Source organism: Hypomesus nipponensis, chromosome 21, assembly GCF_054491055.1.
Source record: "Hypomesus nipponensis isolate SF chromosome 21, ASM5449105v1, whole genome shotgun sequence".
Lineage (NCBI taxonomy): Eukaryota > Metazoa > Chordata > Actinopteri > Osmeriformes > Osmeridae > Hypomesus > Hypomesus nipponensis.
This window is the reverse complement of record NC_140381.1, coordinates 14,605,752-14,632,583: the sequence shown is the minus strand read 5'-3', so window position 1 is coordinate 14,632,583 and position 26,832 is coordinate 14,605,752. Positions and strand designations below refer to the sequence as shown.

The 26,832-nt window shown below is 39.4% G+C and overlaps 1 protein-coding gene across 2 annotated transcripts in view; it reads right to left on the bottom strand.

The window, feature by feature from the left end:
• Positions 1-22,762: 22,762 nt before the first annotated feature.
• The window catches only part of LOC146238118 (striatin-like), a 57,760-nt gene continuing 53,690 nt past the window's right edge, over positions 22,763-26,832 (bottom strand). For both annotated transcript variants that reach the window (XM_084684850.1, XM_084684851.1), the window contains 3 exons: positions 26,603-26,704; positions 26,308-26,394; positions 22,763-25,962 (listed from right to left, as the gene is read on the bottom strand). In XM_084684850.1, the coding sequence (XP_084540976.1) occupies positions 25,793-25,962; positions 26,308-26,394; positions 26,603-26,704 (359 nt within the window). In that variant the 3' untranslated portion in view covers positions 22,763-25,792. The remainder of the gene's footprint in view (positions 25,963-26,307; positions 26,395-26,602; positions 26,705-26,832) is intronic.

The window sequence follows — 26,832 nt, the reverse complement described above, 5'->3', positions numbered from 1 at the left end:
AAGACTGAGTATTAGCCTTCCCTGTACTGCCTGGAACAATCATTTACGACCGTGGTCCATTTTCAATATCCTTGTTATAATTCAAAACATTCTTCTTTGTAATTCCTTATAAGTCGCCTACACAGAGCAGCGCGCAGCTAAACTAGTATCGGAGATAGACGCTACCTCAGGCTGGTCTGGATGTACATTTTGGGGCGTGACAAAGATACAGACCAGAGCCAGAAAGGGCAGTCCCCCGTCCTACGTCACACCGGTGGCTTTGTTGAAAAGCTAGCGTTTTACAGCCAAATGTTCTCTTTTTGAGATTTACATAGGAAAGAAGTGTCAATGGACTTTGATATTCACTGTATGTTCATTTTACCACCGAACTGTCGTTATTCAACTATGACAAGGTAAAATCGGTTTTGCAATCAATCGCCTCTTTAAGCGTGAGCATAGATTGTTGACATGTCTATCTAGAGCAAAGACGAAGATTAATACTTGAACTGATAACCACAATAGGAAATAATATAAATTTAAACAATATTAGTCTTGCCTTCAGAAGCTTTTGTTAAATGCACCCATTAGGCTATTTTTTTTAAATCGTGTCATCAGGCCAGGCTGCTTTTGTGGGACAATAAAGGTCCTCAGTGACTATGTTTCACCCCCACTTATATCTGATGGAAACATCTTGTATATAGTTCTGTTAATATGCCCCTTTCAAAGTCAGATGCGTTTATTGAACGAAAGTTCATGAACTTGTTCATAATTTGGGTGAACGTGAACTGAACGTACTGTATTACTGCCTGATGAACGATACTTTGAACGCGTTCATTCTGGTGTGTCTGTTCATTCTTTTTAATTTGTTCAATAAGGTGCCAGATTTCTAGAGACTTGCAGGCAAAAAACACATTGTTGACAGTCCTGTATCCAGGGTTGCCCAACCAGTCACTCACTGCGTGTGCTTTCTTCTACTGTCCATACCTGGCAAGTGTGAGAGCGCCGAAGTTGCGTAGAGGCCCAGAGCGGTATTGCAGACAGATACAGATTTCAATCTGGCAACGGCAGCCATCGAGCCTGACGTTGTCATACTCATAATTCTCCGTTGGGCTGTGAGTATGGGGCGTGTTTCAACCAAACTCGTAGAAAAAATGCCTCTTCGCTCAATTGGATATATCTACAACCAATCAGAGCTACGTAGTATGTTGTTTGTTGAAAAATAATTCAACCCAAGCGCTCTTTGGTGACGTGGTTGATTACGTTACTGTTTGTTATCTGACACAAATACCTTTGTTACGTAACTGAACATGTAATTGTTGAACACTGTATTACTGTATTTGCAAACAATGTTGAAAAAATAAATAATTAAGTTACTGTTGATCATCTGTCCATCCTCGTATAAAGCCCGCCCTGACAATTTGATTGGTCCGAACAGCTCCTGTTCGGACATTCTTTTACCCAAAACTAGCGACCCCAGACCCAACTTCCTGACCATTTTTTTTGTGGGCGGGGCTAAATTGGGCTAGCAGCGAGGCTAGCAGCCACCAGTGTCGCACCGCCCTACCGTCTGCAGTTCTATATGGGCTGTGGAAATAATTTAGAACAATTATAGCCCGCAACATATTGGGAAAAAAGAACTGAACTAGTTCATTTTTTGGAGCTGTGAACTTAGTTCATGTAGAAAGTGAACTTTCCCAACACTGATGGTAAGTCTGCATTATGGAAGATTTCTGTTACCAAAATAACTTAAGCTTTCTTTGCCTGGAAAGAACAACGACGGAGCTACACGTACATGTTAACAGTTTATTTAATCCGATACAATGTGTTGGAAATCATACTCAAATCACAAAGAAAAAAGCATCATATGTGATGAGTTCCATCTAGAATAACCCTATAGCCTATTTCTAAAGCCTACAACTGTACTATCCATAAATGCATACCGTGATCCACAAATGCGTACAAGGATCCACAAATGCACACTCAGATTTGTGCACAAGTAAAACATTGTCCAAATATGTAGTCACAAAGGCTCTCCTCTCAAGAGGCTGTGTTTTTACACGTGACTTTTGCTACACTTCTGCCGTGGTACAAATCCACAACCCGTGTGCATGTGCGACGATATGTGCCTCGGTAGCTGCAAAGCCTCCATACCACCAGTTGGCGGTGAAACCATAGATAACTCCTTATATCTATGCTGTTAAATACTGTCCGATCTCTCAGACAGCAAATATTTCACTATCCATAACCGACCTGAAATGTCACTTAGGAAATGAACATAGCCTATAGGCTGAACATTGACTTTGATAGGAATAAGGAGACAATGAAAAATATGCTTGACCATCCAAAATTGGCTATTAGTAATACAGTAGCTAGCTAGCGTGACTTGATTCAACCTGGATTTTCTGTGTGGGTATTATTATTAAGAGACACAATTGAAGTTCATGATTTCATATCAGGCTGGATGTTGATGCCATCAAGCTCTTAAAAGAACTCCAACACAGAAAAGAGAACAACGGAACATAAATATATAGGCTATAGCTTTGCCAGTTGTTCCGCGTCTTCCATCGGTCTCCGCCGCCCTCTGACTTTATCTCGACTCACTTGGTAACAGTAAATGCCGATTTTGGCAGAGGAGAAGACACAAGTTTTTACAAGTTTCATAAGCACTTGCTCCATACTCTTCCTCCAACGAGCAACTCTTAGCTTTTGTTCTGGGGTAAAATTCGGTCAGAGAATGTCTATATTCGGTCGTTCTGAAATCGTCTACTTTTCCCTGTGAAGGCAAGCTGTTTCACCTTTGGCCTAGTTCAGACAAAATCTGAATTTCCGCAATCTGAATTTCCGCAATCTGAATTTCAGCAATCTGAATTTCAAGAATCTGAATTTCAGCAATCTGAATTTCAAGAATCTGAATTCCTGAAATCTGAATTTCAAGAATCTGAATTCCTGAAATCTGAATTTCAACAATCTGAATTCCTGCAATCTGAATTTCTGAAATTTGTATTTTTGGATCAAAACAATTCAATTTTATAAAATTCGGCATACAAATAATTCAGATATTATATATTCAACAGCAAAATATTTCAGTTTTATGAAATTCGACACGTAAATATTTCAGATGTTTCATATTCAAATTCAGATACTTTTGTCAGCTTTCTTGCTCCATATATGTAAATGTCCACATTGCCTAAATAAGTTTGTGTCACTAAATTGAATGTAATTTTGAATGATGGTGTTTCAAACCCAATAGGCTTTAAGATGACACCACCCTGAAGTACCCTGCAAAGTTTCACCTTGATATGTAAAAATATGACTGAACTAGAGAGGGTACAATTTCTGGGGAAATTGTAGGGTGCGCTTGCTTGTTTTGGTTGCAAAGGTCCGTATTTAAATTACATTTTACAACTGATATTTCTGTATATTTTATATTAAAATGCATAGCCTACTTATTATTTATAAAGATTACATAGATTTAAAAGCATATTTTTTTCTGCTAATTTACAACTCAAAATACTAAGAGTGAAGAGTAGAATGAAACAGTTGTCTTCTCATTTCCCCTGCAAGGGGAATGGTGATCAGCAACCTCATAGTTGAATCAAAACGAATACATTTGGCAGACCGGTGTAAAAATTGACCTAATCTCTATGACTTAAATGTCATTGTAAGTTTTTCCCTTCTCATGATATTTTCAGGCATTTAGCCTACTCATATTGCATTCATTCATCCATAAAGAACCCCCTTTAAAATGTATTTTAACAACGACATTACCAGCAATAGCTAGCTATCTCAGAAGGAATCGCAATTGAAATAGTATAATCTGCTAACTGAAAATATGCCCCCAAAAACGTAAATAAGCTTGACATTTATTTAGGGGAAAATCACTCATTCATAAATATGTCAGTGGTAGGGATCATTGTCAGTAACAAGGCAAAATACGATATAGCCCTGCTGTGTGAAGAAGCTGCCCCGGTAAATTGTAGGCTACAACTACTACTAGACTGTCCTGGTAGCAATTGCGTTGGTTGAATTCAATTTAACGTTACTTCCATTGTACGGTCTAGGCTGAAATTGATTATTTTCATGAACAAATTGAAGTTCAGGCTGTGGCAATGAAGTTCTGGTTAGCAGTCACTCGTCAGATAGTTTCACCTTTTGAAAGACTTTTGATTTAAGTAAGGGTAGTGCCAAAACATGTGCCGCCGTTTGACTTCCTACTAGTACTGTATACAGCTGTGGAGATGTTTTTGTTAGCTACAGGACTAGGCTACAGCGTTGCAGTGAGCTTCACTGGTTTGAAACCAAAGGTAATGATAATTTCACCAGCAAATCGTTAACTAGTAATATAATGCCATAATAAATCGTACAACAAAAATGTATTTGTGAGGAATGTTTATTTTAATGATTGAAAACAGATGCATCATAGACCGCTGTAATATGTGTTGCCCGGGCAACAGAGGCTAATGTAATGATGCTAATGCTTCAGTGAAATAGTAGACTACTGTTTCCGAAAGTAGATGTATTTACTTCCTTATATCAGCGTATATTGTACATTACACTTCACAATTGTGTTTCATATCACAAAGTAAAATGAGTAAATAGTTATCACCTTGGCCTCTTTGCTTGTGGTGTTTCTGCAGCTCCCTTACAGTAAAGCAGTTAGCCGAGCTATCTCCCAGAAGTTAACAAGCTGCTAAACTAATGTTCTGTTAGAGGTAGTCACGCGATAATTCGTGACGTTAGTGACGTCAGTAGTGTCAGTGACTGTGGCTAGCAAGTTAGCCACCGTTAGCTTCACTTTTGCCACAAAAACGTAGTTAAAACCTTAACTGTGCAACGGCACATAAATCCCAATAAAACCAACGCAATCGCGACCAATATGAACCTTTTGACATCAACGTTGTCTATGTAGTCCAAATATTGACTGAGCCTTAGGGGCACGAAAATAAACAATAATAATAAATATATATGTGAGATAACAATGGTTTGTGCTCGCCGAAGGCAAGCACACCCCAATTACAGCTGTTTGAGCTTGGACCAAATCTGGCAATGTTTGCCATTGGAGAAACATCTTATTTTATTATCCAGTCGATGACTGAACATGGCAAGAGTCCAGATCTGGTAATGGCACAATTGCGATTGAGATGTTGTGCCGTTAAACAGAGGGTTGTAGGTTCAAAACCAGTCAGAGGCAAAAAAGATTTTTTTTTTTACAGAACGGTTCCAGTGTTCCGGTCAATCCTCCGGTTGCAAAACATAGCAATGAGTGTTTATTTGAGCCCGTAACAACACTCCGATCATCTGTTAAGCGAGACTGTGTAAACCACTGCAAAACAAGCCAGGTTTACAACAGTAGCTAGCTACTTGGAGTCTTCGTATGGTAGTGTCAGATTTACAACCGAATTAGCTCGAACGAAGTAAATTGATCATCAGACATTTCTCTGAAGTACCGTAAACAATTTCACCTCGGTATGTTAAAATATGATTGAATTAGAGCTGTTTAAACATTGGCTGAATCTAACAACGCGCACCACATTAGAAACAGCTTTCTTTTTTGTACAGTAACTGAACATGACAACATTCAACACTGAGAATAGCTTAACGAGCTGCAATGGTGACCTGCAAAGTATGAGGTTGTAGGTTCGAATCCAGCCACACTATTTGAGTCTGTCTTAAATTAGAATAGTTGTTTAGTTAAACAGGATGACATTGTTCGGAAGTACTATGCGCAATTTCACCTTGATATGTCAAAAGATCATTGAATTACAGCTGTTTAAACTTGGAACGAATCAAACAATCCATGCTACAGGAGAAACAGCTGTCTTTGCATACAAAAACTGACCACGTATTCTCATCCTTCCAGGTAGCTCAATGGGTTGAAACAGTGTCCTACAAAGTGCAAGGTCACAGCTTCTAATCCAGACAGTCTTTTGACCTGTCATAATTTTGATTACTTGTTTGGTTAAACAGGCAGACATCCTTCTGAGATACCATGCGCAATTTCATACAATTTCAACTTGAAATGTCAACCGTTTCTTAACCTTTGTCCCAAAGCTGACCAAAAACTAATACTCATATCACGCAGTCAGAGCACAGCTAGATAATCAGCGTCAGCACCCTTGGGTACCCAGCATGCAGTGCGGCATGTCCAAAAACGCAAATTTCAGTTGTTGTGTTCGTTCAGTTAGATGTTTGTAATGTTATTGATGGTTAGTTAATATAATCTTTTTGGTCACCCTGATTGTGTATGTTGTGTAGTTTAATAGGACCAGAGAATCGGCTGCTAAACCGTCACAGGCTATTCTTGCAAGGAGCTGAATATGAGCTCTGCCGTAGCCCAGTTGCCCACATGACTAGTTAGTTGTGCATTGACTGAGAGTCTGGAATTGTTTTTGGCCAAAAGTGAAGTCGTTTTGCTCTCTTGTTGTCCAAGTCTCGATCTTCTGCAGTGTACACGTTTATAATATTTTGCCATTTTGCGGAGGAACCCGCATTGCTGTTTGCAGCTATATTTTGTCAAATGTAATTATAGCTTATATGTTCGCATTGCCCCATCTAGATGTTACAAATAAAGTAAACCTGTTACTGTATATTGTTACTGTTATAGTTTCCGCTGCTGTATATTGTTACTGTTATAGTTTCTGTTCCTAGTTGGAGACAACGGGGAACGGGTTGTTTTCATCCTTATTCTTATAATTTAACTCATTTTAGAGTTCTTTCCCCTTGAACAGATTTTGTTCCAACCGAGGGAGGCTGTCGCTGTCTTGGTGTGTGGGGCTGCATCAAATACCCCTTTTTTCTCTGTTAAATTGCTGCACTAGTCCACACTTGACCGGTGGGGATCTCATTCTATTATGACTGTAACTGTTAGCTGCTCCTGGCATTTTCTAATCCCTGCTCTCCCCTCTCTGCCCCCCCCCCCCCCCCCCTAAAAAAAAAACATTGACACTGTATGACTATGTTTAGCCTGTGTTCTGCTCCTCTCTCTCACCAACCGTCTCTGGAGGAGGGGATCCTTGTCTGAATTGCTCCTCCCAAGGTTTCATTCATTTGTTCTCCTGTTGGGAGTTTTTCTGGGAGTTTTTCCTTGTCTTACTTGAGGGTTTAGGTCGGTTGAGGGGTAGTTCTATGGGCGTATGTGAAGCCCACTGTGACATGCTTGCATATAAAAAGGGCTATACAAATACATTTGATTCCAACGGCAACCATGTTGATTCTCGTGGACGGCTGGTCCTCAGACAAGGTGGACAAGGCTGCAAGGCTTGCCCAGGAGTCAGGTGTTAATGTTTTCCTGGTCAGTGTGGAAGGCAAAGATGTTGGAGAGAGGGAGACGCCTGCAGAGGCTGACTTTGAGGAGAAGGTTAGAGACATCATCTAGAATAATAGATTTTGTAAATTACTTTTTGTAGTGTTGATGTAGTATTGTTGTTAAAGTCATGGCTGATAAACATGATTCTGATTCTGATATCAAGAGATTTATACAGCAGGCCTGTGTTGTTGAAACGGAACAGGTTGAGAACTCAAACTTTTTGGGGTGATTATTCCCAATCTCTATTCACTCTCCCATCTTCTATTGGAGGTGGTCTGTCGGCCTGGCCACTTCTTCCCCTTATCCGTAGCGAGATGATTTGTCCTGCGAGATGCTGTGCACCACCTGGTGGAGCGTATGTGTGCCACAGAGCAGCTGATGTGCAGCAGGACCTGCTCCAACGCCCATGACATTGTTTTCCTGGTAGATGGGTCCAGCAACCTGGGTCGTGCCAGCATTGTCACCCTGCTTGACTTCTTTGCCAACATCACCCAAGCTTTCGAGATCTCCCCCACAGACGCGCGTGTGGGGATGGTGCGGTACACATATGAGCAAAAGCTGGAGATAGGCCTGGGGCAGTACACAAGCAAACAGGAGCTGCTGGAGGCCATTTTGGGGATACACTACCTGAGCGGAGGCACCGGGACGGGTAGCAAACAGAAGGTCATGATCGTAGTCACGGACGGACATTCCTATGATGACATTATAGCGCCTGCAGTCACAGCTCAACAGATAGATAAGTGAAGTTTACTAGAGGATTGGTCTGGTGGGCCAAGCGGTTGTGTTGAGGGAACCACAAAAGTCCAGATTAGTGATCTCACTGGGAGTCTAATGAAGTGTGTGTGTGTACACGGGTGTGATTGTCTACTCTGTTGGTATTGCCTGGGAAATCCAGGAAGAACTAGATGAATTTCCCAGCGACCTAATAAGGGAACATTCCTTCTTTGTAAAATAGTTTTACCTCCTCTACGAGCTGGTGCCAAAAATCATCAAAACATCTGCCAGGAATTCAACTCAAAGACCCAAAACTGACACTGGAGACCATTTAAACACATCATCTGTCACAGTACATTGGCTTAGTGTACTACTATTACTTTATTAACTTTAAAGAATCTTTTACAAAGTATTGAATGACCTTCAATTTATATAGCTGTTGACATTGTAACATGATTTATATTTGTTTGTCTTTTAGTGCTCATTTGAATTAGTACATCCCTTTTAACATAATAGCATTTATGTCACGGCCACAGCCGTGCCCCCCTGTTGTTTTTGATTTTGCCCTGTCTTAGTGTTTCCCTGTCATTGTCTTCACCTGTGTCTGGTTCTCGTTAGTGTCATTGTCTTCACCTGTGTGTCATTTGGTTCTGTGTATTTAAGTTTCTGTTTTGTATCCAGTCTTTGTCTTGTCCTTACTGCTAACTGTTTGCGTGTGAGTACCCTTCTGTGTCCTGGTTTGCTATTAAAACCTCTATTTTCGACATGGCTGCGTTTGGGTCCTACCCCTCCACACACCGTGACAGATTACATGGCTACCTGATAAATTTAACTAATCCATTCCATCTTTTGGAATGTAAAAGTCAAGTAAAGAATTTAAAGAGTTAGTGTTCACAGTAGGGCTGTTCCCACTCAGTCGACTAGTCGATATGCTCTTGATCGACTAAGATTTTTTTAGTCAAGCTGCCGTATGGCAGTGTGAGATCTGATTCCCGCTTGTGTCATCATTGTTGAATTAACAAAATGTTCTACAGAAATTGCAGATTATATTATTTAAGACTAATAAAGCAACTTTAAAAATATAGAATTTAAAAGAAAAGGTGTTACTGTTTTCCGTTTCGTTAATCTGCGCTTTGTTTTGGTTTGGTATTGGCCACATAACTACAAACTCTGCCATAGCCTACTTTGTCAGTGTTATTAGTCAAAATGGCAAAGAAATCTGTGGTATAGCAGCATTTCATTAACCTCTTCTGGATCCTGTTAAATATTCCCAAAAACGCCTAAACAGCATACCCAAAGTAAATTGACTGCTGTTCTTGAACCATTTGGAGTACATGTATGTGGACTCTTTTGAAAGCTGACACTCTGAAGTTATGTTTCTTGTTGTCAGGACCCCTGTCAGTCCTACTGGTGTTGAGTAATAGAAGCTTGAACACAAGGAAAGTGAAAATTTCTATTTCCGCCTAGAGTTTGTGTTGAAAACAGAGGCCTGAAGAGGCCTAGAGGTGGTAGGTATTAACTGGAAGACAGCATTGGACCACAGGTTGAAGCCTTACCCAATTCAAATCAAAAGTCAAACATAATACCACAATATATTCAGATTTGACAAAGGTTTTTATAAGAGTACATCCAGGCGTTTTCTTTTGGAGACTCCAGAATGACCCTTGTAACCAAGGTCAAATTCTTAGTATGAAAAGGTATAATTGTTATCTATAATGAAAGGTGGTACTTAGAACTATCATATATAACAGCTAAATCCCTCATTAGTATTACTGAAACACAAAAACTGAAGCATGAACACTTTGGAGTGCTTTATCTGATTCCCAGGATTGGCACTCATAGAACACTGACATATTGCGCAATCGACTTTTATTTTGAAGGCTCCAAAACACCTAGCATATGGGGTATCGCCATTTACAGTTAGCTCTAAGCTACAAGGATAACTAGCTCATTTCAGAGCCAGTCGAAGCCAGTTAAAAAAAATTGTGTAGAGGGGGTGTGGTGGTGGGGGGGGCAGGGGGGCGGGACGCACAGACCTAGTTGGCTTTAGAGGGCTGTCACTGGGGCATGGAAGCTCCTATTGGGTCAATGGCTTAGGGTGTAGCGGCCATTTTAAGACTATCCGCGTGTTTGTACTCTGCTCAGATCTCTTGCTATGAGCGATTGTTTTGACACAAATCAAAAACATTTTTTGACGAAGGAAGAATAAAGCAACAAGATCGTGGCTATGTGTGGATATTATTCATTGTTTGGACAACTACTCGACATGGTTTGATACTTTGGCCCTTTGGGAATGTAAGCAGATGAGGTTTTGATGAGTTGTGTGCATACCTGGAACATTCCGAAGTAATCGTAGGTAAGTCAAATTATTTTCTCTGGCATTGTTGAAGGAACGGTCACCGGACAAAGACGTTGACGGTACTTGCTGTTGCGAGTTGAGCTTGAATTGGTTTATTTTAATGAAAGCACAAGAATCGTAGCTTTCCAACGAGGTATCATATGTTTAGCCGTTTTTTTATTGAGTGCGTTCTCACTGAGGGAGGGGGCGCAGCGTTGCTGGCTCGCCGGAGAGCCAAGGAACGGGAAGAGTCCGGGTGTCTCTAAAAACTTTGAATGCAAACTGCCAACAACGGTTTATTTTTCAACGTCGAATATGATGTAGCCTACCACCTGAAAAGGTGGCCTAGCCCTACTTCGCTCATGCTAACACACTGGGTTGAAAAATGAATATGCCTATTATAAGAATCACATCCAAATCAAATGACATTATGTTCTCCAGCCAAAACAACAATCTTTCTCTGTTGCACCGTTCCCCACTCAGCTTCTACGTAAGTTCGCATGCTGCAAGTTTTCAGGCAGTGATAAGCGCGCTCTGATGCATGTCGGACACTATTTGACCTGACAGTCCCATTTAACCCTGTAAGACCCCATGGTTGTAAAAGTACAACAGCACTTTGAACGGTCTAATTGTTCTTTTTTTAACCTTTTGGGTGGCTTTTAAAATAGTCGTTGTTGTGTGTGCTGTGGTTAGCACAGGAGTCGTTGGAGACCGTCTTGGATGTTTCCCAAGAACACATTGTTTCCAACGTGATCAAGGTGGACACCGTCGGGTCGGAACATCCACACGAAACCGTGTCATATTTGGGGGTGTTGAATGCTCCCCATCCCACGGTCGGCCAGGAAGCTAGACACCGCTGCAGTGACTCGATGTCTTGCCCTGTCGATACCAGAAGCGCTGGTGTTCCTCTGATACCTCCAGACGCAGCGTTCCAGGATATCCGAAACCACCAGAAGAGTGATTGGGAACATCTCCATGATGGCCCCCAGGTCTCGCTTCATCCGCCTCGTCAGGTCTAGCCCGGTCACTTGGCTGAGGTTGTTTCTCCCGACGTGGAGCACCATTATGTCCGGGCTGGGAAGCATGCCACGCTTCTCACGGAGCTTAGGCACAAGGTCTGCCTCATGCCCCTCACCCCTACCCATTAAATATAGCACTCCAGTGCAAGGTCGGGGTACAGTCCGACCTCCTCCGCGTGTCGCACCATCCAGTACCAACGAGCTGTCAACGATCCAGACGTGGGGACGACTTTGGTTGGTGTGATAAGATCCAACATTTGCCGCCTGTGTCTTTGTTTTTATTCACAATATTCTCATTGTTGGCCATGAAGACAAATAGCTATATATTATTTCTGAGACACTCGCGTCCTATTTTGTAATGTTACCGCCCTGAACGGCATCATTTGAGTAATGAGGGCAAGCGCAGGATTATTGATTACTTAAAAAACTTTGTTTCATTATGCAAAATAGAGGAGCCTAGTTAGAGAAGGATTTGTTTTATTATTACATTAGCCTATTTTATTAATAATTTTCAGAGTAACCTCAAACTGTTCTTTTGTTTCTTTGATCTTACATTTTCTTTGAGGGCTTAGTGGTCTCGGTTTACATCATCATTTATAGTAACATCATTATTTAAAGCGAAGAAGCCTACCGGACACTGTTAGCTCGCAATGTACAAAGAATGCTCCTGCAACAAAGTTGTTACTTAGTAAAAATTAGCCAGCTAGACCATATGCTAGACGCCCAGCAGAAGTTTGTAGTAACAAAGAATGCTCGTGAAACAAAGTTGTTACTTCCCCTACTACTGTACTAGACTGTCTTGGTAGCGATTGCGTTGGTTGAATTCGATTTAACGTTACTTCCATTGTACGGTCTAGGCTGAAATGAATTATTTTAATGAACAGATTGACAACGTTTAGGCTGTGGCGACGTAGTTCAGGGGCCGGTTGCACAAGCACCTTAAGTTAAGATTTTCCTTAAAGACAGAGTTAAGGTTTCCTTAAAATATAATCGGTTGCACAAAGCACCCTTAAGTATTTTCCTTTAGGTTTCCTTAAATGTTCCCTTAAGTATTTAAGGTTTTCTCCTTAACTTTGTCTTAAATACTTAAGGAATCCCTTAAGGAGCGTTGCACGAAAGACCTTAGCAAACAAAGTAAGGAAGAAAACTTAAGGTACCTCTGACTTAGTCTTTACCGCAACATGGCTGCGTTTATGGAGATAAATAAACCCATCCCACACCTATGGCACTCTGTTAAGCTACTGTGCTGTAGTCTAAACATAAATAGCTACTATTTATGCGTCGGCTACTGCTGTAAATAAAGTAGCTATAATATAAATATAGTATAGACTCATTCCGGTAAATGCAGTGTAATTGTTGATCTCATTTTGATCTAGTTAGCTACCTAAGACGTACTGTAGGCTAGCGCTCACTTTTTAAAAACGTTAGGCTACTGAGTAGCAACAAGACCTATGCTATGAGTAAAGTTGATATCTCCTGTTTTATTGGACTCCCTCCTGAAATTGGTTATCTCTTATTTGGACATAACAGTCAAGTTATTATAGCTAGCTCTAGCATATATGTTTTACTTCTTGAATTGACCGCTTCACCAAACTTATTGAGGTTTATTTTTGATGCAATATAAAATGCAATTTCGTCCTACAATCGTACGTTTCCAAAAAACGTTGTTTTTTGTTTGAAGTTATTTGTGGATCAAATTTACGTTTTAGTATGCGCTTTCTTTTTTGTATTCCTGTAGAAGCACAATATTTTCCTCCTCTGCCCAATTGGGTTTTCTTGCCTTCTTTTCGTAGGTGTATAAGCTAGCTACTAGCTAGCTCTAGCTACGAAGGTGACGCACTAGATACAACCAAACAATGCGGTCACCGTGGAAACGGTCGAATTTTACTGCTGTAAAATCACGTTAAATGTAGTAAATCCCTTAACGTTTCACCTTAGCTAAGGAAATCATTTAAGGGATTCTGTGCAACCCCCTTAAGTAAATCCCTTAGCTAAGGAGAAATTTACCCTTAAGTGTCATACTTAAGGAAAACACGTAAGGTGTTTTGTGCAACCGGCCCCAGGTTTGTAGTCACTAGTCAGATAGTTTCACCAATTGAAATACTTTTGATTTAAATAAGGGTAGTGCCAAACATGTGCCGCTGTTTGACTTCCTACAGTACTGTAGACAGCTGTGGAGATGTTTGTTAGCTACAGTGCTAGACTAGGCTAACGTTGCAGTGAGCTACACTGGTTTGAAACCACAGGTAATGATAATTTCACCCAAAAATCGTTTACTTGTAATCTAATGTCATAATAAATCCTACAACGAAAATGTATTTGTGAGGGATGCTTATTTTAACAATTGAAAACAGATGCATCATAGACCGTTGTAGTATGTGTTGCCCGGGCAACAGAGGCTAATGTCATGATGCTAATGCTTCAGTGAAATAGTAGACTACTGTGTACGAAAGTAGATGTACTTCCTTAATAATATTACTTTATACCAAGTTAGCCACCGTTAGCTTCACTTTTCGTCACAAAAAAATAATTTCTACCTAAACCGTGCAACGGAACGTAAATCCCAATATAAGCAACTCAATGGCTACCAAGACGAAACGTTTGACACCTAGGTTGTCTATTTAGTCCAAATATTGACAAAGTTTTAGGGGGGCAAAAATATATAATAATAATAACTAGAAAAGGCTGTTCCTGCAAAACAGCAGTGAGAATGCTGAAAACCTGAATGGGGATAGCTGACCATGATAAAAAAGCCCGAAAGGTATTTTAAATGGAGCTGGACAAAGGCATAAAACTACAGAAAAGAGAAGAAAAGTGAAAAAAAATCAGAAAGTAGAGAAACAATCCATACAAATGAGAAAATGTAGCAGAAAATGATTTGCTGGAGTTTTAAAAGGCCTGAAATGTATTTTAGAAAGGACCTGCAGCAAGATGAAGGCAGAAAAGTACAGAAAAAGAGAAAAAAAAAAGCAATAGTATTGGCAGTTGGAAGACACTGCTGTGAAAAGTATTTTTGAAAGGACCTGGAGCAAGATGAAGGCAGAAAACAGAAGAAAAGAAGACAAATGTAAAACAAAACAATTACATTGTTTTGTACAAGATTACATCAAAATAATAATTCATAGTGCAGTGTTGCCGATGTTGTCGTTGTCCCTGGTGAGTTTTTTTATACGTAAATAACAAGATAATGCCACATCTAACCAGCGGATCATTTCTTGCAAGTGTGTCAAAGTGGTATGTATTAACACCTATAACCGAAGGCGTGAATCTAGAGAGAGGATGCAATAGAAGTTTCCTACATAAGCTAGATCTACAACTTCAAATTGAAAACGGAGAAGATATTTAAAGTAAAGACTAGTTACTTTACATCTGTGTTCAATATCATCAATTAAAAGTTAAAACTTTCCAGTTACGAAGCGTTGGTTTGTAGGATTAACGCCAGCTGCAGCAAACACTTAAGCTACCCCAGCCCTGGTTTGGCTGTTCGTGACGGTCAGCTTTGACAGTCGAGCCTCGATTTTTGCAGATTTCTCTAAAACTTGCTAAAATAACAACAATCTAGCTAGATTATGTACACTTTAAGCTCATTGTACATACCTTGTTTGGCCAATTTGGTCGATTGTATAAAAAAAGTCGAACCGTTTTTAGTTATGGAGAGCCATCACGCTAGCTCGATTATAAGAAATGTAGCTAGAATCCACACCTCAAACAATTTAACCTAGACGCAAAACTGTACGTCCAAAAAATAAGGATATTTTCCGAGACCCAATACTCTGCCGAAACCATTGATATCCGTTATGTGTCTATGCGGTCAGAAATACAACTCTTTTGGCAGTTTCCAAAACGTCACCCAATTCTGCTTTCATGGTGCGTGTCTGTTTGGTTGCCACGGTGATGGCGCAACTGTGATCGCTAACAGAGTCACAAATTTAGCTGGAATCCACACCTCAAACAAGTTAACCTTGTTTGAGGTCCAATCCAAAAAATGAGGATATTTTCCGAGACCCAAGACTCTCCCGAAACCAGACATGTCCTTTATATGTCTGTGCAGTCAGAAATACGACTCTACCGGCTGTTTAAAAACACGTTTACTTTCGAAATTCTCTGACGAATTTTATCCACCTCTACATTGAAGTTAGTGAGAGAATTTGAAAGGCTGCTCTCGCTTCAAGGCTCAAAGCTGAAAATCTGTAAATGTGAGCTCTTTAGTACATTTTAAGGTATAACTTATTTCTGTAAGTTAAACTATATGAAACTATAAACTATATGAATGTCAGAAGAATTTGTTTGACAATTTAGTTGAATATCAGAAAAAGAGCTGCTCAATCATAAAAATCTAAAAAGGAGCTACATTTTTCATGTATTTAAAAATGTCACAATTCAGAATTGGCTGAATATATTTGAAAAATCTGCATCATTTGGGAATAGCTGAACTTGTGAACATTTTAAAAGTTGAATGGTGTCTCAAGCTGAAAGTATGCTGAAAGTATGCTGAAATAGTTACGTTTGAAAGAGGAGGAAGGTTTTTAATGATTTGAAAGGATTAACCATTACTTTTAATGGGAAAATAATTTGCACAAAAACCTTAATTCTTTAAAAAGTATCAAAGTGAGAAATACCAGAAGTCAAAGCCATCATCTCCTGAAGGAGCTGGACATTTTGATAAAAAAATTGTTGGAATTGGTGAAAGTATGCAGGACTAGTTAAAGGCCAAAAAACGGCAGAAGAACTAAGAATATGGAATTATAATAATAAGAAAGAGAAACAGGAAATGCTTAACAGCATTCTCACAATAATAATAAAGAGAAACAGAAAAACAATAGTGACTCACAACTAGAAAAGGCTGTTCCTGCGAAACAGCAGTTAGAATGCTGAAAACCTGAATGAGGATAGCTGACCATGCTAAAAAAGCTGAAAATGTTGTACATTTTTTGAAAGTTATATTGAAAATTACATGAAAAGTTATATTGAAAGTTATATTTGAAAGTTACATTTTTGTGCCCTACGCATAATTCCTTTATGATGTCCCACCACCACCACCACAGCTCCCCTGTCAATGCATCCACATTCTGTGTTTGATATGATGCTAGTTACGGAGTTAATGCGAGTGCGCAATGTGCGCGACTGAAATTTTGGGGCCTTTATTTGAGTGCATAATAGTTCATAAACAAAATAGAACATAAACAAAATATGTAAAATAAACAGCCGTTTTTCAATTGGTAAAACCTTGTCTAGTGAAGGTGAGGTATTTTTGTCTCTTAATTTTTCAGCCCCACCCTTATGTTTCTTAGCATGGTTTTCCAAATTAATTATAAACATTTAAAACTGAAAGCATGCAGCCAAGGAGCTCTCCACCTTTATTACTCATTTAAAAACTATTTGATCCAGGGTTTTTCCTGGGTCAAAATGGGTCTTCGGTGCTCAAAAAAAAAAAAAAAAAAGTATATATATATTTTTTTTTCTTATTTTTTCTAATCAATGTATTTATTCCCAGGTGTTTTACACCCCCCCCCCCCCACACACACACACACACACATATGTTCGTCCTATTTCCCCTAAAGCAATAAAGTTAGGCTACTTAAAGACACCATACACTCATAAAGTATGTTCTAAATGGCATAAATGCTGCCAATTCATAATTGACATAACAAGTTATTGTAAAAGGTCAGTAGCCTAGCCCTAGCCTATTGATTAAGGTAGGCCACTCTGAAGCATGTACACTACTTGCTTCATTTGATCTTGATAGGCTAAGCATTCTGAAGCAAATATTAACAATAAACCCACTTCTCATTAATTAAAACTACTTCTGCATAATAATGCACCTAAAATACAAACCTGAGCAAGAGCAGCAATCGCTATCGAATCAACAGACATGTGCAATTTAGCTAGCAGGGGAAGAGTACAAACAACAATAATCACCAGTTAACTTGATTTAAATTTGCAAGAACTATAGACTTACACAATAACAGACTTAAATGAACTTACAACATAAGTTATACGACTTACGCTGTGGCTACACCAAGTACGGAAATGTTGCCTTGCGGACGCAGTGTGGAATTAACAGAGCTCCAATATATTTTAAGCAATGAGCGTGCTAAATAAAAGATCCGCTCCGTCAACGTTCTATTTCCGCACGGCTGAATGTCCGTGCTTGGTGTAGCCGTAGCAGTTCTCAAGGACGCACACACGCAATCTCAACTGCGTTGTGAAGCGTGTGTCAGTGCAATTCTCCGACATGCACAAACATTTTGTACAGCCTGATTTCTGATACTGTGGCGGCAGAACTTTAGCCATAGAAGAAACACTGCACTATATATTATCATTCTAGGTTAAGAATACCAATGGAGGCTGCGTTGGAAATCCTAAATCAAACTTTTGTCAGCATTTTGAGTGGAAATTTCATTTGTATTTGTACAGGTGTATTCGTGCACGTCGCAGCGGAACGACAGTTTAGTGGCCACTCTGTCCATTCGCGCACCTCACAGTTGCGTATTGATCAGACAAGAAGACACGCTTATTAACTCGATTACTAATGATCAAAACAGAACGAGGGTTTGGCTGTAGCCTACTTGAAACATACTATTGAGAACATATTCGCTGACATGCATTGCACGCGTTTTTTTCGTATTTTCTTCATTGCAGACTTTTTTTGCCTTTGGCGCTCGGGATTTGTCATTGGCGCTCGGGAAAACAGCTTTGGCGCGCGCCAACATTTTCTCTATGCAGGAAAAACCCTGTGATCAATCAAATATAGAAGCATCCTAGAATGTACAGTAAAGTAACATCTAGCTGGCGTCAGTTTTTTCAAACGCATAGATAATGTTTAACAGTAAAATCTAAATTTAGTTTGCACCTAACATATTTGAGTGTGCTAAAATTAGCAATAACGTCAGCTAGTTCGAGGTGTATGCATAGGCTAACTATAAGTTAGCAGCACATTTCCCGTATTTGACAATAATTAAACATGGACTTCCCTGAAAGTGATGCACGGGTCATCTCGCAGTTTATTTCTTTTTCTGCCCCTGACTCCTGTTGTCTTTTTGAGGCCATTTTCGAAAGGTTTACCTAGCCTACCATCAAAGTTCGTCAGGCCACTGAGATAGGAAAGGGCACCCACGGCGAGCTTGGAAAGTTGAGTGTGTATTAGTTTTTGTGGGGTGGGGTGGAGGGCACCATCGTAACGTTTTTTGAGCAATTAAATATATCTCTTGTTTTGCCTGTTTTGTGATATACATGCCTAAAAGGTGCGTAATATTGATATAGGTCTACTGAAATAATATCGGCATTATAATTATAATAACTATGATGATTTTTCAATTGGCAATTGTTTGGTGCCCCCTCAGGACTTGGTGGGGATAGCTGACCATGCTAAAAAAGCTGAAAATGTTGAACATTTTTTGAAAGTTATAAGCTGAAGCTTCAAAGCGCCCAAAAGGTATTTTAAATAGGGGCTGGAGCTGGACGAAGGCATCAACTTACAGAAAACAGAAGAAAAAGTGAAAAAAATCAGAAAAAATAGAAACTGTGCATACAAATGTGAACATGTTGCAGAAAATTATTTGCTGGAGTTTTAAAAGGCCTGAAATGTATGTTAGAAAGGACCTGCAGCAAGATGAAGGCAGAAAAGTACAGAAAATAAGAAAAAATGCTAAACAAAAAGTGGAACATTTCAGAAAGATGAGCTGCAGCAAAATGTGAAAATTTAGCAGAAAACCAGTTGCTGAAGTCTGGGTGAACAATTTTGAAGGTAAAAGGACAACACTGGAATGACTTGAACTTGCTGGAAAAACTGAGCAAACGTTGGTCATTGGCAACAGACTGGTAACATTTCTAACCTAGAATCTAGGTATCAGATTCAAGACGGAGGAGAAACTAATCATGCGTGCCTGCACACCCAGTCCTGTTCAGACACTTAATTTAAGATTACATTAAAATAATAATTCATAGTGCAGGGTTTCTGATGTTGTCGTTGTCCCTGGTGAGCTTTTTATAGTAACTATGATGATTTTTCAGTTGGCAATTTTTGGGTGCCCCCTCAGAACTTGGTGCCCTACGCACAGCACGTAGTGCGCGTTATGGGAGCGGCGGCACTGAGGACAACACTGGAATGACTGGAACTTGCTGGAAAAAACGTAGCAACCGCTGGTCATTGGCAACAGACCCCAACAGACACACAGTCCTGTTCAGACACTTAATATACATCAAAATAATAATTCATAATGCAGGGTTGCTGATGTTGTCGTTGTCCCTGGTGAGTTTTTTAATAGTAAATAAAAAAATCATGCTAAATCTAACCAGTGGATCATTGCTTGCAAGTGTGTCAAAGTAGTATGTATTAACACCGTAAGCTTGAATAATAACCGAAGGCGTGAAGCTAGAGAGAAAGGATGCATTGGAAGATTTCCTACATAAGTATATCTACTACTTCAAATTGAAAACGGAGAAGATATTTAGAGTAAAGACAAGTTACTTTACATCTGTGTTCAATATCGTCAATTAAAAGTAAAAACTTTCCAGTTATGAAGCGTTTGTTCGTAGGATTAACTCCAGCTGCAGCAAACACTTAGCGTTAGCGTTACTGTACCCCAGCCCTGGTTTGACTGTTCATGACGGTCAGCTATGACAGTTGCGCCTCGATTTTTGCAGATTTCTCTAAAACTTGCTAAAATAAAAACAATCTAGCTAGATTATTTACACTTTAAGCTCAATGTACATACCTTGTTTGGCCAATTTGGTCAATTTTGGAAAAAAAAGTTGAACCGTTATTAGCCTAGTTATGGAGAGCCATCACGCTAGCTCAATTGAGAAATGTAGCTAGAATCCACACCTCAAACAAGTTAACCTAGACGCAAAACTGTACGTCCAATCCCAAAAATAAGTATATTTTCCGAGACCCGAGACTCTGCCGAAACCATTAATATCCGTTGTGTCTGTGCGGTCAGAAATACAACTCTTTTGGCAGTTTCCAAAACATCACCCAATTCTGCTTCCATGGTGCGTGTCTGTTTGGTTGCCACGGTGATGGCGCAGCTGTGAACGCTAACAGAGAATCACAAATTTAGCTGGAATCCACACCTTAAACAAGTTAACCTAGATGCAAAACTATAGGTCCAATCCAAAAAATGAGGATATTTTCCGAGACCCAAGACTCTCCCGAAACCAGACATGTCCTTTATATGTCTGTGCAGTCAGAAATACGACTCTACCGGCAGTTTAAAAACACGTCTACTTTCGAAATTCTCTGACGAATTTTACCCACTTCTCCATTGAAGTTAGTGAGATAATTTGAAAGGCTGCTCTCGCTTCAAGGCTCAAAGCTGAAAATCTGTAAATGTGAGTTCTTTAGTACATTTTAAGGTATAACTTGTTTCTGTAAGTTAAACTATATGAACGTCAGAGGAATTTGTTTGACAATTTAGTTGAATATCAGAAAAAGAGCAGCTGGCTTGCTCAGTCATAAAAATCAAGAAAGAGCTACATTTTTCATGTATTTAAAACTGTCACGATTCAAAATTGGCTGAATATTTGAAAAATCGGAATCATTTCGGTATAGCTGAATGTATTGTGAACATTTTAAAGGTTGAATGGTGTCTCTAGCTGAAAGTATGCTGAAGCAGTTTGAAAAAGTTTGAAAGAGGAAGAAGCTTTTTAATGATTTGAAAGGATTAACCATTACTTTTAATGGGAGAATAATTTGCACAAAAACCTTAATTCTTTAAAAAGTATAAAAGTGAGAAATACCAGAAGTCATAGCCATCATCTCCTGAAGGAGCTGAACGTTTTGATACAAACATTTTAGGAATCTGTGAAAGTATGCAGGACTAGTTAAAGGCCAAAAAACGGCGGAAGAACTAAGAAGTTGGAACTAGAAAAGGTATTTCCTGCTGAAAATGCGTTGGAATGCTGAAATAATTTTTTTTAATGGCTGAAAATACAGAAATTAGAAAATACCCTCAAGCTAAAATTAATTTAACAAATGTATGACTTACACAAAAGAGGGAGTGTGGAAGCTGAACTGCATCATCTAACGAAGCTCAGTGCTTAAAAACTGTGCGGGAGAATACGTTTGAACGTTGTGAAGCAATCAAAGAAATAGTTGAATTTCAAGAAGCAGTGTGGAGGTTGAACTGCATCAACAAAGCTATAAGAGCTTAAATTGCCTACAATGTGGGAGAAGCTGAAAGTTGAACTGTTAAACAGAAGAAGTAGGCTATAGTTGTAACAAGAATATTATAGTTTTAACAGCTGAAATTATAGTTGGGATAGTCATATCAGTAGCAGATGTAGCCTATCATTTAGTGTGTTTACTCGGCTTTCTTAGTAGGATTCAATAGGAAGACATGGCGACACTTTGTTGCAGAAGAATGATGGTGCAAGTTTTGTCCTTGGAGCACAACGATTCATAAAAAGAATCATGTAGACGTGTTTGAGTAATCGCATAACTAATTACACATGTAAACGGAGTAATCGTATTATTGGCATAAACTGACAATTGCTATCGGGTTTCTCATGGTCAAACATGGGAGAACGCACTCAGTGGCGTAGTAGAACAAAACAGTAGCATTAGCATAGTAGTTAGCAAAAGAGATATTAGCAGCATCTTCAGAATTAGTAGTTGTAGTGTGGCATAAGATATAGCAGCAGGGGCGGTTTTAGGCACGGGCAGACCGGGCAGCCGCCCGGGGCGGCATTTTTTCATGTCACGTGGGGGGCGCACGAGCATTAAAAAAAGAAATCTCTGTGCGGTTTTCTCTTATCGATCATTTCAGTTTGTGGGGAATTGGCATATTGGCGCCCCCTTCAGGCAGCTGCAGGCACCCCTGCTTGCCGTGCAGCAGATTCGTTTTCGTTTGTCGCAGCCAGGTAGTAGCGGTGGTCGTTCTGAGGGCGCTGTCGGGGGGCGGCCGACGGGGTAGGGGCGGCACACGATTTCTTCCTCCCTGGCGGGGGGGGGGGGGGGGGGGTGCAAGTGATAAACTTGCCCTGGACGCATATTGTGCTAGAACCCCCACTGTATAGCAGTACCAGTTGTGGTAGTAGTTGTGTTGTGGTGCTCTTAGTCTTTTAATGAGACGAGTTAAATGAATCGCTTGTCAGCATTCCAATAATAAAGATTCAAAGAACAATACTTGGAATGCTGAAGCAGCATTCCAACAATAATAAGAAAGAGAAACAGGAAAACAATAGTGAGATTGCTTAACAGCGTTCTCACAATAAAGAGAAACAGGAAAACAATAGAATATGTGAGATAACAATGGTTTGTGCTCGCCGAAGGCAAGCACACCCCAATTAGTTGATTTTCAGATGTTTTAGTCGAGTCTTGGTCGAGCAAAGAAAATCTTAGTTGGGGACAGCCCTAGTTCACAGGTCAAGGTTCAACTTAATAAAACACAAGCATTATCAATATGATATACAACATATGCCTTTATTGTTGTTATTGATAAATCTGTCACTGTCCCATCTGAGAAAAAAGAGAATACATCATGAAAAAAGAATAGACTAGAACAACAATAGTTATATGTACTGTATGTACAGTAGAATTACTATATCAAATTCACATAATTTCTTTGTATAACTTATAACTAAGTTATAAGGGGAATTACTTTAAATAACAGGCAAACTAGACATGGCCCAGTCCTCTGTTGTAGTTAGTTTTGTGTTCAGGCTTTCTACATGCTGTAGTGCTTGTAAATATTACCCTGCTGGTCAGTCTCTTGTGATTAAAATACTGGTGACTCAAGAGTGACTGTTCATGATGGACCATAGAGTAAGATTTCAAGCTTAGAAACGGATGGCAAATGGTAATTTATATTAAACCCATGGAAATAAACAGGGTGTAGTGAAAATCTATATTGAATGAGGTCCTCAAAAGACTGGATTTTAATATTTGAACCTAAACACTCCTTATGAATTGTCATTCAAATTATGCCAAAGGAAATATGAGCCAACAACTGACCTGACTTAAATCTTCTGCATTCTGACCAACAGGGGGCACTACACTACCCTTTCATTATCCTTCGTGTTGTGATGACACTACTGTATGTTTATCACGACAGACACCATACTGACTCCATTTCACATCACTGTTGTGTTGCCACTCAATATACATATACTGTTTTAATAAATATAAATTTTAATACCTTAAAACTGTACATATTTTGTTTGCGCTCCCTTACATGGTCTAAAACTACCTGACACCAAAGTAAAAGGAAGAAAATATTATTGTATTACATAAGGGCACCAAATTCCCAACCCTTTTTTTTACATCCCAGGAAACATGAAACATGTTCTCATTGTATGGGTCAATGCATTAGGAAAATAATGAAAACTTGCTCTTTTGTTATAATGCTAATTGTAACAACGAATAAAAAACAATGTCCATCCTCCTTTGTAGTGCTCATCATTGAAGGCATAAACTTTGATAAGACTATTATCCATTCCCACAACAACAAAAAGCTTAAGAATCCTCACAGAATACCTTTACATTTTCAAGTAAAACAAAATATTCTTTAAAAAATATCTACCTGTATTTCACAAGGATTTACCTTTGTCACCAAGCATTTATAGTTAAGTAAATGAAAAACTATTAATTAATCAAAATAATTCCACAAAATAGGCATTTTCGACCAGTTATTACATAAAGCATATTAAACAAACTTGGGGTGTAGCTTTGTGTGCAGTTAGCATACTGAGAATCTCAGTTATGCAGTCAGAGATAGGAGCTTAAAGACTATTTAGTCATCTTATGGACAAACAACCATAATGAAGGTGCTAACTTCCTGGTCTAAACCAAGTGGCTAACATAGCAACATTAGCTTGAGAGCTCATTTATTTACAAAGCCATCAGACGGGGGTAGGCTTTACGGGAAGCATGTTGTCATCATAGAAAAAAATATTGGTTAATTATTTTGGCTTAAATGACACAAAACAATTAAGAAATAAATATATGTTTGTCTAAATAACAATACAATTATTGAGAAGGTGTCACTGCAAAAACTTGTCAAGTTTTAGTGCAGTTTGTCTAAAGTTTAAACTATGAGTAGACCACAAAAGCAGCATTATTTCAAACTGTGTTTCAAACTGTCAAACCACATTGATCAATCAATTGTGCCGAAATAACAAAACTAGAGTGATTGGTCTAGTCCTAGCGTGTTTCACATGACAACAAATCCTGTCAGAATTTACGTCTACTTTAGTTGGTACAGTACATTACAATATTGGTAACATGTCACAGAGTTTCTGTCTTATTTACTTTAACATCAAAACATAAAAAATGCACTTGTACCTGGGAGAACTGTAGCCAAAAAGCAAAGCATTTACAATTCCATTGGAAGCTGAATGAGGTTTCAGAATGGCCACAGCCTAAACAAGATTTTGCTACAACCACATTATTTTTAGTTTACACTTTTTTCTTTAGTTTTTTTGGGGTGAGTGAAGACAACTTGCATGTCAACACGTGTAGCAGAAGGGTTTAAAGCTTGGACACGACAGCTCACTTCCTTAAGTTAACAAATGTGAGGTAACACAGGCTTCCATGTTGGAATTAGTAACACACAGACAGATTATCTACTGGTATACTTAAATGTATTGGGGCTTTGAAAAAAGAAAAATAAATCTAAACGGTAACTTGAAAAAAAACAAATTCTAATCACATTTCCCACTTTCCATTTTATAGGACCTATACCACTGGAATTGTTGTCTCCCTACAATGAAATAATCCTGATCATGCTTTTTAGTATATCCAACTTTATTTGCCAAACATAAAATCCATGACGTTATTCAGAATGATGTGTGATACAAGCTCAGTCTCTTGCCATCGCAGTGGAACTTGAATCTATGAGTACATCTTTATAACACTACTCTGAAGTAAAAGGCACATTTTCATGAAATATGTCAAAACGACAACTAAGACACAGGCAGTCTTAAGGGTAAGGTGTGTGTGTGGGGGGGGGGCAGTAAGGGGGCATGAGTGACGAGAGGATGCAGCATACCTAGCCTGTATCTGTTACGACACAAACCCCTTCCTTCAGAATCAGCGCAAGTCTTGTTTGGGTGCCCGGGAGTGTGAAAGCTTCCATCTGCCCCCTGTCCATGTGGTGCATGACCTGTGGGGGTTTCATTCAGGTTTGGCTTTAAAACCCAGGCCCGCCTGGGGTAGCAAGGGGGCGCGGGGTAGGGGCTACTGTGAGTTGAGGAATGGAGGGATGAAAAGAAAGGGTGGATTAGCCCTTTCTCTTTATCATTTTCTCTCCTCTCTCTCTTTATCCCCCCAGCCTTTAACTGATTGGCTATCCTCTACCTATCCAGAGCCAGATCCAGGTACCTCATCCTCACATCATGTTTTCTTCCAGACTCCATCAGTGACTGGTTTCTTCTCTGTTACGCCACATACATTTTTGGTCCTTCCAGACAGATTTAGGTACGAGTCTGAGGGAGTCATACGAAGACCTTGGCTAGTGCGTCAGCTCCAGCGCTGCCAATGTAGCACTTGGTGGGGTGGAATGCCACATCGTGAATGGACTCGTCAAACTTTTTGCGGTGGGCGGTAAACTCCTGGATACAGGTCTTGCTCTCCATATTCCACAAGCGGATGGAGCAGTCATGACCTGGAAGAGAAAGAAGAATGTGGGTGTTAGGAGGGGGAAGAGAAAGGGAATGGATAGTGAATAAAAAGTAAATTAAAACATTGGTAGAAAGTCCACAAACAAATGTTGATACTTTGTTACCACTTTGGTCCAGTTACGTTTATTTAATTTAACCATTTTAAAACACAGGTATGAAACAAATAAGGTGCACAACACATGGCAGCATTTCTCAACATTTATTTTCACTGTAGTCTGGGCAGTTTGATCTCATATTGGAAATACAAGATAGTGGGTTATCACACCATGAACACAAACCCAAGCCAAGCAACACATTATGCAGTAACTATAAACTGGGTAAGTACTTACTGCCAGACATGAGGTATAATCCATTGGGATCCACAGCTAAACTGGTGACTGCGTCCAAGTGTGCTACCATGGAGTGAATCAGTTTCCCTGCGATATCAATACAAAAAGAAAATACATTTTATTAAACTAGTTTTATTATTTTATCTAGAAATGTGTTACTTTTTACTGAGACTAAACCTCTCCAAGTCTAAAGATTTGTATTTCACAGTATAGAAAACATTTCCCCTGACAAAATCAGAGCAAACAAGCTAAGAACACACACACCAGCTCAAGTACCAGAGCGGTTGTTACTGACCTGTGTTGTTGTCAAAGAACTGAATGTGGCGATCCTCCTGTGCAGTGATGGTGATGGGCAGAGTGGGATGACTCAGCACTTTGTTGATTTTGCATGGGGGTGCTTTGGAAAAAATATATTAAGAAAAGTTGTAATAGCAAATTCAACGGCAAACCTAAAAACAAAGTATGATTTTGTGTACTTTAAGGACTTAAAAAAAGGTAAAGAAAAGGTAAGAAAAGAACAATATT